Here is a 17,707-nt window from a genome sequence, read left to right on the forward strand (position 1 = left end):
GTCAAAGACAAATAACAGTTTCCACATTAATGCAGCAATCTAAATAGAAACAACAAGAAAACAAATCAACTGAATTAATGTTCAGCCACAGTTTGACAACATGTTTTATTTGCTTTGCAAACAATTCTTGGCTGATTGCAGGTACCAGGATTTTGGTGAAGACATCTTTCTTTTTTTCCACAGCACACCAATTACATCATAATATTTAAAAATGTGAATACTGAAGAATTGCAACAAATGACACATATTAACATACCCTGCCTCCAAAAAAGACATGTAGCATTAAAAGATTATAAACATGTTACATAACAACAAAAGTACCACCTACATGTTCATTTGTGAAATAAACAAAGAAAACAATGATTTAAAATCCCTCTCTGGGTTTGAATTGTGGAATCAGTATAAAGTAACTATTACATTATGGTAAATGTCTAATGAAACTGGATCTGTTTTGTGTAGCTCTGGTAACTCTGGCATGGAGAGGCAGGCAACTAAAGGAGCAGTGTTGCATAATTTGTGGGCAACTTTGTACATCTCCAATACAGTACAAACTATCAAAATACATAAACTTAGAAATGCAGTTGTTTCTTGTTTTCAAGCCATTTCAAATTACTGCATCTCTTTACATCAATCACTTCAAATCAGTGCACAGATAGATCCCAATACTCGGAGTAAAGCCTTGTTCATGACAAACAGTAAACACATGGATGATCAAATGACTCATAAGCTTGTAAGGCAGACGAGCCCCAGCTGCACTGCAGCAATGTAGGATATAATCCTTTGTTCTTAGATCAGTTAAAAACAAAAAACAAATGATTAACTAGGACGGTATGTGGGACAACCCACCATGAGCTAAATGTTCCAAAGTGTAATGTTACTGTGGACAAGAGGCCAGGGTGAGGAAATAACTTAACAGCCACTGGTCACTGGTAATGCCTCACTGTCAGCAGTCAGATAGATGTGGTGTCAGTTTCCCACCAAACACTGCTACTGAGATGCATCATGTTCCTGTAGCTAAGGTTGCACAACAGCCACAAGAAGCCACTGAAGTTGTAATGTCATTTCCGATCACACGATTTCTCAAGTATGACGATCAACACAGTGGAGAAAGGAGGAAAAAAAAAAAAGTATTTTACGCTTACTGACAGTCAAGAACCAAAGTCCGCTCTGGAAAGGTGATTGAAATGGTCTGGCTTTCCTCCCAGAGACTCTCTCCACAGACACTTTGTTTGTGACATGGAGGCAAGGTTTAAGATCACATCTGCCTCTTTGTGACTTCACCACACGCTAGTTTAAGTAAAACACTGTTCGAGCCTCATTGTTGGTTTTTCCTTTGTCACCTGTCTGTATTTTAAATAAAAGGTATTATCAACACAAATATGCATAATCCAGACTTTTGGGCTTTTGCATCTACAAAATGGATCCATCTAGTAGAAAATTAATGAAAGGCAAATGGAAAGAACAAACCATGAAGAATGACAAAATAAAAATTAAACAAAGTGATAAAGCTTTAAATTTCAATCCATTCAATAGAGAAACACAAAACCCAAAAGCAAATGATTGTTATTTTGGAATTAAAATTTAGTTTGTAATAGAAAAAAAAAAAGAAAGAAAGTATTTTTTCATCATCAGATTTAAAGCGTGCCCTCTTGCTCCCTATGCCACCTGTGCAGTATACCTCAGGTATTTTTTAATTGCATCCCACAGAATTGCACACACATAATAAAACCAGTGATACTGAACTCAAGACTTATCGCCTGCATGATCTGACAGGATAATAGTGTTGTATTTTTAAAGCCAATGCGTTTGAGTCTGTGGCCTTCATCAGGGCCATAGGCTGAGTTATGTTGGTTTTCTACATAGTTCTCAGTACTACAAGTGCTGCTGGGGTTTTCCTCTTTAAGCTTCTCACCCAGTGGATAACCCACAGTGTGTTCAAGTGGCAATTAACCGTCTCCTCATAGCCCAAATTAAATGGATTGAAGAAATGAACCATGTTCAAAAGTGGACCACATTATAACATGGGAAACCAGGCAGACTCTGTGGTTTGTGTTTTTCTGCCTCTTAAAGCAGAGAAGATCATCTCTGACTGGTCGATTAACAGCCACTATAAGCGATTTGACCATAAACTGCACCCAACTATATACAAGAGAGAGATGTGAATTCTCTCTACTCTCCCAAACTGCTAACACAGCTGATTCTGGTCAGTAACATCACTGCGTAATGATGGAAAATTGGCACCTCCGAAAAAGACATTCATCACATGGACTTAGAAGAGCACATGAGCATAGTGGCCTGCTTAGCAGAAAAATAAAAAACAAAGCTAAAGTGAGATTTGGCCTTATGGTGCTTGCATAATGTATCCACCATGAAAGTCATTGTTGGCAGGTTAAGTTTATTTTAGACTGACAGAAGCGCTGAACATCCCCTCCTGAGAAACTCTGTTTAACCGTGACTTGAATAATACAAGCTTGCAAGAAGTTTCTATATCCCTGATTGTTGTGATCATGGAAACTACACACATATAGCAATATATATTGCTTAAAAAATTAATGAAGTACCTCAACAAGCCATTAAAAAGGACGTTTTAGTACATGGTACCAGCCACTGAACACCTGTGGAAATGTTCCTCTAAAAGCCATTTTGATGGGAGTTTTCTGTCGATCTATATAAATATAAAGACCTACTTGTTAAGTGCTGATAATACAAGAACCTCTATGAGGACACTGTTAAACCCTACTTAAGTAGGAATAGTAAATCTGTTCATTCTTTAGTGGTTTAAAAAATGATTTTACAATACACTGACAATAAAAAAAAAAAATCCCCCAAAATTATTGACAGTGGTTGCATGCATGACTGTGCATGTTGTTAAAGGTCTCTTCATATACTATGACGACCTCCATGTCCACAGTGTTTTATTGCACAATCTCTGGCTTTACTAATGTTATGCTGCCATCCGTTCTTGGACGAGATGTAAAAACAGATGCTGGAAAAACGCTGAAAGACGTCCAGTAGGCTTGAGCTAAACTTAAAGCGATTGATCTCTGACAGCGTACTGGCATCTGGATTGTGAAATGTAAATAATCAAAGAGCTATGCTTTTCAGTAAGTGCTTGAAATAGTTCCTCAATGGGCAATGCTGTGTAGAGAATACAAGGCCTTAGTAGGTAAGTGCATGCCCAGGTATGACATGTATCTAGCAGTTTACACACTTTCGTCATTGCAGCACAACAATGAATCAACGTGCTACTCTCTGCAGTCATCTGTGAACCATCGATGGGGTTGTTGAAACTAAGCAGGACAGCCATTAGACCATTTCTCAGTCCACTAAACAAGTTAGTTTGGTCGATTCCTTCCTTCACTTTCACTGTTGTTCTCATCACATTGTAGATGATGACACTGTGTCCTTGTCTCCGTAAATGTCTCCGCTCACTTTCATGTGCTGTTCCATTCTTCAGTGCCTTTGCATAAGCTTGGTCAACACCCAGCGTGACAACAGACTCCACTGAAATGTGCTCACTCCTGCATCCACACAAGGACAGATTTTTTTTTAAAAATGCAATGTGAAAAAAAAGGTACCGATGGGGCAAAGGAAAAAAAATGGAGAAAAAAAAGCAAAGAAAAAACCCACAAGTGCTTCTTTAAAATCTTGCTGGCTGGCATGATGCACTGAGAATCAGCCCCCACACACAAAAGACACCATTATCATCGACCATCATTTGGTCTCATACTATACTCTCATTGGCAGGCTTCTTTATCAGTTTAGTGGAGAGCAAAGAATGCTGGGAAGAGTTAGACTCCTTGGCTTCAGGAATGAGCAGACGTACTTTCTGATTTGTTCTTCTCCACTCAGAGTACAACTGACAGTGGTAGCGGAAAGATACCTGCAGGGACAACCAGGGAGGAGAAGAGGAAGAAGGAACATTAATTACTTCCATGTACTTTAAAATGGCTGTATAACAGTAATGCTACAACCTGATATATGTGAATTCAGTTTTACCAGGGTCCACAGAACATAGATGGTGAAGAGGGCGATGGTGAGGGCTATGAGGCCCACTGCCTGCAGCCAGCTCCCCAGTTGAAGGTGGTCCTGAGCACCCCTCAGGCACAGCCAGCCGGAAATGGCGGCTAGGGGCGTGATGAACAGGAAGCACACCATGTCACAGAACAGCGTCCTCTTCTCATTGCGAGGGCCAGGGTCCCGCAGCCACTGTGGGAAATGAAAAAGAGGCAGAAAGGAAGGTGGAAGAAAGGGAGAAAGAGATTTTAAGTCATTCAAGAACAGAAAAGACTCATTATGATAAAACAGCAAGCAAGCAGAGGGATGAAATGTAAAAAAAAAAAAAGAAAAAGCTACTTCACATTTACATATGCACAATCATTCACACACAGAAGCCCATTCAACGAGAATAAAAAGGACAAGAAGAAAGATTGATGCAGACAAGGCAAAGGGCATTGACCTTTGTTACCTCTGTGAGAGGCCTTGGTCGGCGCTCAATGCTGAACTCTGTGTGGCAGAGCTCACAGTAGCTGGTGTTGGAAGACGACAGCCACTTCTCCAAGCAGCTCTTGTGCACTGCGCCCAGGGTGCCTGTGCAGTCACAAGGTGACAGGAGACCCTCACTGTTGCCCCCTTCGTGGCAAATTCGACAGATGGGACCATCGCTGTGACAAAAAAGTGCAGTTACAGCAATAAAATGCTACATTTTCTTAAGAACTTTCTGAAAAAGGAAGAGCTAACGATGCATTTTGTGTCTGATTCATCAGGCTCTGATTCATCAGTAAAGGCGACCAGAATCATATGATCACAAGCCCCAAATATATCATTGTTTAGGGAAACTAGGTTATAATCTCATTACTGATTACAATATTACACACACACACACACACACACACACACACACACACACACACACACGCACACACACACATATATTAAAAACATTAAATAGAAGGTCTATAACACGATAATGAAGTTATAAGCATATACAAGGACTTTTTAAGTGTTTATTAATGTAGAGTATTTGTCAACAATTACAATGTCTCCCATGAAGGCATATTTTATATTACTACAAGTGTGTTTTACCATGATGTCATTCATTATCTGTTTACACACCAGCCTTCACTTATGGGTGCTGATAGGAGGAGGCCCAGTAGTGAACTAATCTATCAATAAACACTTCCAGCTGCTTCTGACAACGTAATAGTGTATAAACCATTTATAAAACATTTATACAGTGCTTCCAAATGTTAAATGGGGGACTTAGAGTAAAACATTTCTTTTTTCCCACTGATACATATACAGTTACATTTAAAAATAGACATGACATTCAAAGTGCCTAAAAGAAAAGAGGATAAAGTGAAAGTAACTCATAGAAAGGACTTTTTACAGCGATATGTTCCAACAAATCCAAGATAAACCTCAAAATGAGTAAAAACTAAGTAAGGAGCCTACAGTGTGAAAAATAACTTTAATATCTAAAATGAAATACTTATATAATAAATACTGCAACAAACCTTAAAAGAAAAAAACAAGGAAGCCTAAAAAGTTTATAGTAGGATAATAGTTTGAATAAGTACATACAATGAGAACCTTTGAACGGCAGGCCTTTCTCACTGACGACATTTTGACTTGTCACAGTGAAGAAAGCACAGGTGTGCGCTGTCACCCTGAGACGCTTGAATAGTAAATAAGTAAAACTCTATTTATATGCCTCCTTTCAGAACCAGGGATATGCAATGTGCTTTACAGTTACAGAGCGATGATATTTGAATAAATAAATACAACTAACACAAGAAATAAGGAAGTATCAATAAAATGCCTTAGAGAATTAAATAGGTTTTCAGATGAGATTTAAAACATTAGAATAGAAGAGCAAAAAAAAAAAAAAAAAAGCCATTGCTAATATCATTAGAGATACCTGACCTTATGACAAGTCCAAATGTCTGCTGTAAAAAGGCCTTCATTATGATTCATGATATTCATGTTAACTGCACAGGCGTGTTAAAATTCAAACATCTGCCCGGAGCAGATGGGTAGGAGTAAATCAGCCTTACCTTTGTGTGCCCATGGGTTTGAGCACAGAGGACAGCAACCGCCCATCTATGGCTGTGACCTGGGTGACGTAGAGCGCCTGGCACCCATCACCACCTGCCTCCTCCACACTCTTCCATAGACCCGTGCTGCTGGCACAGTCACACAAAGAGCCAGGCAGGTGGCAACACCCGCCTGTTGTCATGGTTACGGTGTCTAGACGCTGGCACCGTAGAGACAGTGGTGAGGGAGTGAAGGGTCAGAGGAGAGGAATGAAGGAGGGAGCAGGAAGCGCAAACTCTGCTCTTCCACAGGTTTGGGATGGTTCGTTTCTACCAACACAGAAAAGAGAGACACAATGAGAATTAAAGGCTTTTTAAATATAAACATTACCAGTGGTAGAAAAAAGGGCTTTTACTCATGTACTGTACTTGTGAGGTACGTGGGCTCGAGTATTTCCATTTTATGCCACTTTGTGCTTCTACTTCACCACATTTCAGAGCCATATATTGTGCTACACTAATTTTACAGTTTTACTAGCAAGCTACTGATTATTACTACAAACATAATGAACAAATAAATGATGACACATTATTGTAGCTCAAGGTACCCAGCAGCATTTTAAATGAACATTTTTCCAGCTACAACATTAAAGTCATCCTCACACACTGATGAATCAATAATTCTAATGAAATAACGTAACATGTACTGAAATGACATGAGCGTTTCCACATAATGAGTACGTTCACTATTTTAAGTACTGAAGTATACTGACACAATACAAAATCATTCAGAAGTTATAGTAAGCTGCCTCAAAAGCAAAATATAAAACAGAGTAAAGAGATACAGCAGTTTGATATAAACCCAAAATAGTGAAATGAAACTAGATCAGAATTACAATTTTGCCATTACAGTGTAGTTCGAGGTACAATGAGCTTTACGTTATGTCACGATTCATCCGAAAGTGCGTTTCGTGGCTCAATGATTTCCTGCCATGTGAGAAAAACTAAGATTATCTACACAGGCATTTTGTCATTTACAAGAAAGCTGTCCGTTTGGAGGTGGGCCACTTTGCCCAAAGCATCTGCTAATCCTATGTAAAAGCAAGTGTGATGGTCTGTGGCAGTGAGTGTGATGTGCAGCGGACTGATAAACAGCTGTCTCCCCTCAGATAACCCCTCACTAAAGATAAGAGACCTACAGAGACAGCTGAATTTGCTACTGCCTACAGTTTATGTGTGTTGCTGTCAAAGTGGATACATGGACATTTCTAAGTATAATGTTGTGATAAGACAATAGTAGGAGTAATGACATGAGAAAGAAAATAAAATAGCCTGCTCCTGATACACATGTAGGTATTTCTCAGAAATTTTACTTTAAGATTTTGGACACTGAAGTTGCTACATTACTATTATGGAAATAATGAGCCATTCATACTAGTGAATTGGTCAGGGGTAAATACTGGGTTGTTGTTATTCACATAACGGCTGGCTCTCCAACTGTAGCTCTGTACATGTCGCTGCATTACACCAGTCCTTATATGATCCTTTGTGCTCAACACTGCTGTTGTTGTGTTGTTTTTAAACAGGAGGTTTAACATGGCAGATGGTGCAGAAATTCTTTGTGTGAATTTATGGGATTTTGTCTCGGTACTTCTCATGAATAATTAAAACAAGAATTTACACTCTGTAATCATTTTAAAACCTCACTGTGACCCATTAAGAAGAGGTGATAATGACAGATTAATGATCTAATTTGACCTGTGAAAACAGATCTGCAATAATTTGAGTGTTGTAACATTTGTCCTTCTAATTCTAATTATATATTTATTTACCTCACTGAATATTAGTTTTTGCCTCTGCAGTGATCCAAAATACAAATGGTTGACAGTCTCGGCTTGTTTGTTATAAACTATGCTGCCCTCAAGCCCCCCCGTGGCTGTTAAATCCAGACTTCACAGAGGCAGACAATAATAAAAGCTTTGTGAGAGTGGTTATCCAGGGGTGCACTTTTCACGAAGCCCTAAGGCCTGAACTACAACTTTAATATGCAGCTCCTTGGTCAGATTAAATTTTAACCTCATTCAAATCAATGGCAAACAGTTACAGCATCACTGCAATGAGGAACGATTAAGAGGAACAATCCCTGACCCAGAAAAACAAAGGGCCAGGCCCAAAGCTGACACGAGAAGCGATGCATGTCAACACACAGACTCATGAATTTTCAGATCTAATCAGATGAGAAACTTTAATTCAATTACACTGAATGGACATTTGAAAAATACTGGCGGACATGCATCACTAAGTAGCTTCTGCTAGATTGTGCCATGAAAAAGAAATCTACCTAGCTGACAAACTTTCATTTCATTCCCGACTCAAAACAAGCAGCGTTACAGCGGCAGCCAGATGTTACGGCTCTGGTCCAGACTATCACCTGGAGGAGAGAGGGTTGTGTCGCGTCTGTCTCATGATGTGCTACAACTGCGTGAATCACCGTTTATAGCACTGCTGCAGTTTTACATGTTTAGGACACAAGCCCCGGCTATCCTCGTCCATGTTCTTTTGTTATAACTATCAATTTGCTGCCTGTTTTCATTGTCCAGCAAATAAACGTGGCCCGTCGGTGCCCGTCACAGCTGTGCTGCCTGCTAGCTGCCAGCTGTCAGCGGCTACAGGGAGCTGCTAGCCGCCGGCAGCTGGGACACAAAAACCAAAGGTCTACTCACCCCGGAGTCGTCTACTGGTCAGCGTTTCACGGATACACGCATTATCGCCCTAGTATCCTCGCATTTCCCTCTCGTTTCATGTTTCGCCGTGTGTGTGAGTGGGCTGGTCAAAGCGCAGCGCTGGGAAACACCGCGCAGCTTCGTGCTAGCTAGCGGCTCTCAGCTGATATCACGCAGCGGCCCAGACTTCCGCTTTGCCCGGGCTTTAAATACACCCCGGAGGCTCATCACACTGTCTGCCTCTGCGGTGAACACATCGACACAGGCCGACCGAGAGCCAGACACCATCCGGACTGATGCAGATGGGACTGGGAACAAGAGTTTACCAGAGCAGAGGGAGTGGCGCTGACCGAAAACATTACATGCGCAACACTTTCGGGAAAATTAAGCAAACTACGACCGTGTGTTGACTCTGGTGAACAACGCTTGCGTAGCCAGAGCTGTGTAATTAACCCTTTTCGTTTGAACAAGCAATGCACAACCTTGTACTTGTCATTATTGTTACAAAGTTGTACATAATCAACACATTTTCACTAAAACTAAGCTGATCTAGAATGAGTTTGAATGAAAGGAGCCTGCCCCTGACGCATAAAGATCACGAAGTGTTAGGTGGTCCTGTGTCCAGCGAGGCTGTGTGCACCGTGCACAAACAGCAGCAACGTCAGGTGACAGTGGCAGACAAAGCACGGGCACAGTGAGTGAGTAATGCATCCAAAAATAAGTATGTTTGCTTCGTGTGAATTAGGTTTATTGATGCTTCAGTATTTTCTGCATGATGTAAAAGTAGCAAAGGAAGTTTACTTTTGCTGACTTTACACATATTATTTGAAGAACTGCGGGATATCACAAGACATAACGTATCAAATCAATCACACATGGACGCATTTCTACCAGATGGGTGAAAATGGCATTTCAGCCAACCATGTAAACAATTTGCATTTGTGACTTTCAGTTCCATTTTCCCAGCTAGCTCCTGCTTCTGGCTAGAGGGAAAGTGTTTTCAATTTGAAAATGTTCTCAGATTACACACATCTGTATTCAATCTGCTTTAACAGATACCACATTTAAATAGGTACATGAGGGGAAACTGCTTTAAAAACAAACAAAAAAAGCACAACATATAGTGCATGTCATTCTTTTCAGTCAACACTGTTTCCCATTACGAGCAACAAGAAAATGTCACTTAATAAAGATGTTGAGTGTATTTAAAAATATACGGTGATTTATTCCACTGAAATTTCTGGACATAAGTGCAAGAAAGATTTTCATTTTGAGACAGCCTTCTCAAAGAGTTTGACCTGAGTCAACTCAAAAAAAGGAACTAGACACTAGGTGTGTCCATTTCACAAAAAGGAAAAAAAAAAAAAGAAAAAGAAAAGAAAATCACTCATCACATTTTCTCACAATACTTTCGCACTGTAGCATTACACATTTTTTTGCACAAATAGCCTGGATTGGTTTGCCAAATACAGCAATGATCTGCAATACTAGCAGCCTTGTACACGCATAAATAAAACAAAAAAAAGCCAAACTGATATCAATTGCATGTGTCTCCTTTGGTATCTTTATGCACTAAGATTAACACACACACACACACACACACACACACACACACACACACACACACACACACACACACATAAACACACACACACAAATAAAAACACTTCATTTGTTTCACACTTGCCCATATTAAGTCAGACAGTCACAGCCAGTCTGGTCCCTGGCTCATGCTAATTTAATGCCACAGTGGGCACAGGGCTCAGAGGGGGGAGATTTAAATTAAAGAGGCAACAACAAGCTCCACACAGAGTGTACATCAATACTCCAAAGTACTGATGCATTACCTTCTTCTTATCTCCTCTTCTACACCCGTATTGCATGACAGGCAGAGTCAGTTCAACTGGACATGGAACGGGACTCCACTTTAACAGTTCGTGTCATAGCAGGCTGAGAAAAGTAGGCAAGTAGAAACCGCTTGGAGCACAGATTAACAGGCCTACAGTCCTTCGCTGTTCCTTCAACAGGAGCAGGTCAATAGGACCATAATGCTGGTTGATTAAAAGGAAATTGTAGTTCACTACAGCTTCGAGATCAGCCTCATAACAGCAAACACTTACTCCCTCTCAAGGCTATTATGAGGTCATATCGGAGGAAAACAAATAAATGAAAAACAAATAAACCAGCAAAAAGGAATGTGAGCTACAAGAGTCTTGGATCAGAGACATCTGAACCAATGAGGGTATGATGTTGACAGCAGCGTGACAGCTGAAATAAAGCGGAGGCGGAGAGAGGAAAGACTGACAGAAAGTCAAACAGGAAAAGAAAACACAAGTATCACAGGCTTTGACAGCAGGGGAGTTTGTTGCCCCTCTGCCCGTCCATCGTTGGGGGGACGCTTATGTCCACTACATTGTTGCCTGGAGAATCATCATGTGCAGATCTGTCCGATATTTGCCTCTGAGATACAATACGGTAGATTTCTATGAGAGAAAACAGCGACAATTCAGTAAAATTAGGAGTCACACAACCTTGAAGATTTATCGCAGGCTGCACATTATATTTAACAATTGATCCTTTTTCTTACCTGTCAGAATGTTCTTAAAGGCTTCTTCTACATTAGTGGAGTCCAAGGCTGAGGTTTCAATGAATGAGAGCGTGTTCTTTTCTGAGGATGAGAAACAGTGGACCCAATGTAAGTTTTACACATCACAGGATTTTACATGTTAAAAGGGGACAGCTTGGATAATAACTTTCAACGTTCACAGCAGATTCTTCAAATAAATGGTTTGTGTAAGTGGTCAAACCAAAAAGTGTTTTTTGTTTGTTTGTGTTTTGCAGAATTCTCCTTTAATTGCACAGTTCTATCATAGATGTAGTATCGTTTACCCGGTGGCAACATTTACCTGCAAAGGCTCGAGCCTCATCAGTGGGCACTGCCCTGAGGTGGCGGAGGTCGCTCTTGTTTCCAACCAGCATGATGACGATGTTGTTGTCGGCGTGGTCCCTCAGCTCCTTCAGCCAGCGTTCAACGTTCTCATACGTCAGGTGCTTGGCGATGTCATAAACCAGAAGAGCCCCGACTGCACCCCGGTAATATCTGGTTACAGCATAAAACCAGATGTGTACATCACCGCACAATACTTATTGCGGCAATATACACTTGTTTACACACAAATAAAAAACGCAAACTCACGCTGAGGTGATTGCTCTGTAGCGTTCCTGTCCAGCTGTGTCCCAGATTTGAGCCTTTATCGTCTTGCCGTCCACCTGGATGCTGCGGGTGGCAAACTCCACCCCGATCGTGCTCTTGCTCTCCAGGTTGAACTCATTTCTTGTGAAACGGGACAGCAGGTTACTCTTCCCCACTCCAGAGTCTCCGATTAGCACAACTAGAACCAAAATACAACAGCAGGTTTCCTGTTAGTCTGACAAACTGTGAAATATGAGTGGTCATGGTCCTATCCAAGCTGCCTTCTACAGTCAGTGAGCGCAACATTTCTGAGCTTCAGTGCAGCCTGTGAAGAATTTGACTCATTAAAGATAACCTTTGAAGATTTGTTTCCCATCATGCTTAGGGATGCACTGATTAGTTGGATAAATTAATAGTTTTATAACTGTTTTATAATGTAAGAGTTCCGTTTTCTTAATACACAAGCAGTTTGTTGAGTTTTACAATGTGTTTTGAGTTTGTAATTGTCTTTGTCTCATGGTTTAAGTTTTAACTGTTGCTCTCAACCACAACGATACTGAAAAAAGGTGAAACTTATCAGCAGCAGCGCAGAGAAATCAGGGAGCGGTTTTGTTCGCTTCTTCACAACTTAGCTGAGCAGCTTTAGCTTCGACAACTCTTAAAGCAACCCCGTCTTAATAAACGCCTTCTGCCAGAGAGCTGCTCCTGAGCCTCCTGCCGTTTCAAGTTAATGTCAGGTCGTCTCAGGTGATCGGTAGCTCTCATGTTAGCATGCTAGCTGCTTATATAGCCGCTTAGGTAACTGACGTTAGCCTGCTAATTCCCCAGCGCTGCCCGCCACCACTGGACTCGCTGGTTGGTTTGCCAGTGTAAAGACCACACTGCTGAGGAGGACTTGTCCTAGTCCTGCACACTGCTGGACTGACCTATCACAGCTAGCAGCGGTGGCTACAGAGTTAGCTCGACAGTCAGCACCTGCCATGTTACCGTTACACTTTGCTACTAGCGGAGCTGACTTTAGCATTAACGCTGGCTTAGTTGACTTCCTCAGTTCCTCCTGCTGTCGCCGAACTTTTACAAAGAGGACGAACAAGCTGTCATTCGTCCGCCTGCGAAGAAGAAATTACCTTTGAACAAGTAGTCGTATTCATCATCTCGGGTTCCCATTGTACAAGACTAGTTTTGTACTTTTTAAGTACTTTCCCACAAACAACAACAACCCTCTCCACCGGCTGTTAGTAGACACCGCCTTCACGGAAGAGAGCGAGCATGTGAGTTTGACTGCGTCGATTTGGACCAATAGGAAAAGCTATCTTATTGACTGACAGGTAGATTAACCAATCGTGTGCTTTCTTTGAAAAATGCCGACCAATCATCATGCACAGCAGAGAACACGGCGAGGGAGTACACCCTTTGTTCTGAATTTGACGCCCTGCCTTCTTGCAGATTGAGCAATATTAGTCTGACTTTTTTTTTTTGACTATGCAGACTTTCACAATGTTTACTGAAAGGAGAGAACATCCGAATTGGTATATTAAATATTTATTTAAGTGGCCTTTTTTAGTATTTTCCTTACTGCTACAACATACCCCATCTCATGAAAATGTAATGGTATTATTTTGCAAAAACAGATCATCTACATCCAACCAAACAACCTTCAAGGGTCAAAATAAACGATACAAAAGGCTGTACTATGTATTAGCTGGTCTTTCTCAGTGGATATACAAACAAAACATAGATGGACACATTTACAGCATTATACATGCCAACCTGGACTGTTGATGACACAGTTATTATGTATGTTTTAAATTACAGGGTAAACTGGATTTGAGATTCCTCCTCTGGTGTGCTGGTTATCTGAGCTTACTTTACACTGGCAGTGATGGAAATGTGATGTTTCTGGCTCTGCTTGAAGGGACTAACTTTAAGTGTTCAGAATTGCCTCAGGTGATCTTCCCAGCATTTCTGCATTTGCATCTGCAAATTCACTCCTCTCTTCCCACTGACAGGCCTGGATGGTGGTGGCTGGTTAATCCACCCATCCAACATTTTGGTCGGAATTGGCAAAACATCTCAACAGCTACTGGCCAGATTTCCATGAACAATTTCTCATCAGTTTGGCTACCCCCTTGGCCTCTCATGTAGCACCACCATCAGGCTCAAATTCTCAATCTCTAATAGGCAGTTTGCCATGTCCATAATATCCCACAATACTAGGAAGCAAAAACAGATCCGAAAGCCTTCAGACTTTGATTAATTTGGCAAACCCGTTGCCTTCAGGAGCTGCTTGTTGTATCTGAAGGCAAACTACAAACTACGTAACATACAACAATAACTATGTCGACTGATGATGGTGTCATTGAACTTATATTTTCCATTCTATTTCTACTCTGATTCTACTTTAATGGTTACATATACATTTTGTGACATAAATAACATGCTTCACGTGCAATTCGAGCAAAATTGAAGGTGTACTTATGTTATTAAAATACAGTAAAATTAAAACCTTCAAAATGGCCGCTACGACTCGAGAACCTAGCAGCAGGAGTTAATGTGGTCAATGTTGATCAGTCTCTCTAATGAAGGTAATTGATTAAAAACCATCTACCAAATCCAAATGGCTCATTTTCATTTCAGAATAGATGTACGATGATTTAAACAAGGAATTCATAAAAATATAACATGACATTATCTCCATGGACAACAATTCATAGAACTGCTTTATTTTGTATTCATTCTGATTGAGTCCAAACACACACACATACAGCCATCTATTTATCCTCACGTATAAATAGATGAATATACACAGATATACATAAATACACATTTCTGATATGCATATTCATTTTGAAATCATGCTATGTCTCTGTAAAGGACTCTCCCTATTGGATGAGGGCACACCGCGATTTGAAAACACATACACAACACAGCTGAACAGTTGGAAGAATCCCTATTGATTTGCATGTACAGTAAAACCCACAAATCTTTCCATTTTGGATATCTTACAAAGAAACAGCTGTGGTTTATAGACCATAAATATACAGCAGCTGCATCTCAATAAACACACTGAAGAATATGATACAGTAAATCATGTAGATTGCAATCATTTCTTGCCCAGCAGCAAAAATAAAACCAAATAAAAATAATATTCTCCGATTCAAATGGAAAATATATTTGTATATCTTTATATATGTATTTATAATTTTATGTACACATTCTCAGGAGCACAATGATGAGAAAGAAAATAAATACAACAGCACAAGTGAAAAAAATACAAACAATAGGCCTACATGTAAAATTTCTCAATAAGGCAATTAAAATGAACTCAAAAGCTAGACTGTACAAAATATTGCTGCTATGGTCTCCATCTGATGAACAACAGCGAACTGATTACAACTGGCCACTGCACATGAGAATGAACTGATTTCAGTTTTACAATGTCTGACATTGATGTGTTCTCTCTTACACACAAACACACATAGAAACATACCAACCAACTGAAGAAACGGTTTCTGAAGTTAGATTTAAAAAATTGGTTCGTTGAACTTAAACTTAAGTCATAGTTGAGAGTCTTTAGATGTCAGCCACAGAGAGACTACAGTAAACACTAACCATACAATGACTGTGATTGACTTCACCAACACACACACACACACACACTTGATAACCCTAAAGTAAATGCTGTCAAAATATCAGCCTGTGTGAGCAGAAACTCCTATATTCCAACTGAAGAAGTACGATAATGTGATGTTATGTTTATTTGGCCTCTATCACTAGTTCATCTTCAGGTCATCTTTGTAAGTGCAAACAACATTCAACCCATTTACAAACTGCTGTGTCTCACCAAGTCATCACTGCAACGCACTGTGTTCATTCAAATACACAGATAACAGGTACGATATTGACTGCAGATACTACAACTGATGCTCTACATCTACAAACAATTGAAATGTCCAGGCAGCGGATTTCCTGTTGTGGGGAGGTGTGAGGGCATCCAGATATAGCAAATGTCATTGATATGCTGCTGACTATTCCTCCACCTCAAAACAAAAACAGGAGAATGTGAATTTTTCTGTTACAAATAATTTGTGTGTCTTGTCCAAAAATAGGGCAACACTGGAAGACACTGAAGATTACTGTAATGACTGACAATGTCTGCTGCCTTAGTGTTGTAATTAATACCTTCGATTTTGAAGGCAATAGTCATAAGCCTCAGCCGTTTCCACAAGAGCTGTAGTGAAAAAAGTATTAACACTGAATTTACATGACAAGTGTGACATAAAAAGAAAACTGAGAAATTACTAAAAAGCTGCAGTGATTAAATGATCAAAACCAAAATTAAAGTTCTTTGGATGCAAAAAAAAAAAAAAAAAAAAAAAACAGCATTAAAAAGTTAAAAGTACCAGTAACAGTGAAGATTTATCATAAAATACAAACAGACAAAATAAATTAAAGTTCACAGTAGTAAAACAGCTGAAGAAACGTTCAGAAAAACACATAAAAACATTTGATATAAATTATTATGCTATGAATTCAACAACTTGTAATCGCTGTTTATCTTCACTAAAGGAAATTAAGTCTTTCAATTCTGTCCCCTATAAACTAAACCACATATTTTCACTACTGGAAATGTGAGGATGATGCATGTTTAGAGGTTGTTTTGATTCGTCAAACAATGGTTATCATCGTAACTTCAGTTCTATGAGCACGAGCACAGCCCTCCAACATCACAGGCTTGACCACTCACTCCTCAGGGAACGCACTGAAATCTGCATGTGGCGCACAGTATATAAAGCCAGTACCAAGGAGGGTTGGTGGGCTTGTCCTGATTGGTCAAACCAGTCCGTGCAAATTTGAGTAGCGTTAGCAATGTGTCTCTTCACTGACACTGCTATGGCTTGCACGGACATGAAACTGTCCAAGTTGAATCCTTAGTCCAATGTATGAACAATTGTGTTTATAATACTTAAATTACTCTTTGATCATTAATTTCATTTGATAAAATTAGTAAAATGAGTTAAGTAATTAATTTATTTTCAGGTTCTGGATCAATTTTGGATGAATTCTGTGTTTTGTTCATAACTACATCAACAGTATTTTGAATTTGATACATCTCTGATTTTCACCTGTGTCTTCTTCTTCTGTTTCATGAGGAAGCAGAGGCTTATGTAGCACTGTTGTATTTAGAACCATCCAACATGAAAATATGAAAATAATTCAAAACTGAAGGCCATGGCACAAACATACAGCATTGTTATGTTACTTCAGAGACTCCCATGTTTCTATGTTGAGTAACATTGAAGACATCATTAAAAGTAAAATTTGAATTGGGGATTCAGAGCCTGTAACCAGCAGTTCACCTGAGTGAGTGGGAAAGCCAGTTCAGAGCCTGTGGCTGTGCTTGTGTGAAACAGAACATACAGTATGTTACTTGTGTCTTTCATGTATGTCAAACATATAAGACCACAGCCTTATACGCACTATGTCACACATACACGTAATTAATTGATATAATTTTCATTTGTTAAGGGTGAAAGGCAGGGATGGTAGGAAATCAGTGATGTTGTCACTGTCAGGATTCCCCCCCCCTGTGGTATTCAGTCACTTTCTCCCTCAGTGTGTTCAGTTTTTGAATGCATGTTTAAAATCCTGGCTAAGACAGAGATCCTGCTGCTACCACTGAGATCTGGACTTCAGACTGATCAGTCCTCTCCACTGAGACGTCCGCTCCTCTCTGCCAGAGAACAGGGTTTACT

The 17,707-nt window shown here is 40.0% G+C and overlaps 3 protein-coding genes across 5 annotated transcripts in view; all 3 read right to left on the reverse strand.

Annotated features, from left to right (window-relative positions):
- Positions 1 to 86: 86 nt before the first annotated feature.
- marchf2 (membrane-associated ring finger (C3HC4) 2) lies at positions 87 to 9,132 on the reverse strand. Its single transcript, XM_071487426.1, has 5 exons — positions 8,759 to 9,132; positions 6,057 to 6,365; positions 4,469 to 4,664; positions 4,000 to 4,209; positions 87 to 3,883 (listed from the first exon to the last, which is right to left on the reverse strand). The coding sequence occupies exons 2-5, from the start codon at positions 6,236 to 6,238 to the stop codon at positions 3,725 to 3,727; spliced, it is 747 nt and encodes a 248-aa protein (XP_071343527.1). The 5' UTR covers positions 6,239 to 6,365; positions 8,759 to 9,132; the 3' UTR covers positions 87 to 3,724.
- A 354-nt stretch (positions 9,133 to 9,486) lies between these two features.
- LOC139626886 (ras-related protein Rab-11B-like) lies at positions 9,487 to 13,233 on the reverse strand. Its single transcript, XM_071487428.1, has 5 exons — positions 13,079 to 13,233; positions 11,955 to 12,150; positions 11,665 to 11,858; positions 11,346 to 11,426; positions 9,487 to 11,241 (listed from the first exon to the last, which is right to left on the reverse strand). Exons 1-5 carry the CDS (start codon positions 13,116 to 13,118, stop codon positions 11,096 to 11,098), a joined length of 657 nt encoding a protein of 218 aa, XP_071343529.1. The 5' UTR covers positions 13,119 to 13,233; the 3' UTR covers positions 9,487 to 11,095.
- A 1,420-nt stretch (positions 13,234 to 14,653) lies between these two features.
- Positions 14,654 to 17,707, reverse strand: part of pip5k1ca (phosphatidylinositol-4-phosphate 5-kinase, type I, gamma a) — a 49,707-nt gene continuing 46,653 nt past the window's right edge. For 2 of the 3 annotated variants that reach the window (XM_071487429.1, XM_071487430.1), the window contains one exon: positions 14,654 to 17,705. In XM_071487429.1, coding sequence (XP_071343530.1) covers positions 17,703 to 17,705 — 3 coding nt within the window. In that variant the 3' untranslated portion in view covers positions 14,654 to 17,702. The remainder of the gene's footprint in view (positions 17,706 to 17,707) is intronic. The other variant, XR_011692450.1, reaches the window with a different exon arrangement.

This window comes from Trachinotus anak, unplaced genomic scaffold (assembly GCF_046630095.1).
Source record: "Trachinotus anak isolate AG129_WGS33_773 ecotype Australia unplaced genomic scaffold, CSIRO_AGI_Tana_v1 ptg000010l, whole genome shotgun sequence".
Lineage (NCBI taxonomy): Eukaryota > Metazoa > Chordata > Actinopteri > Carangiformes > Carangidae > Trachinotus > Trachinotus anak.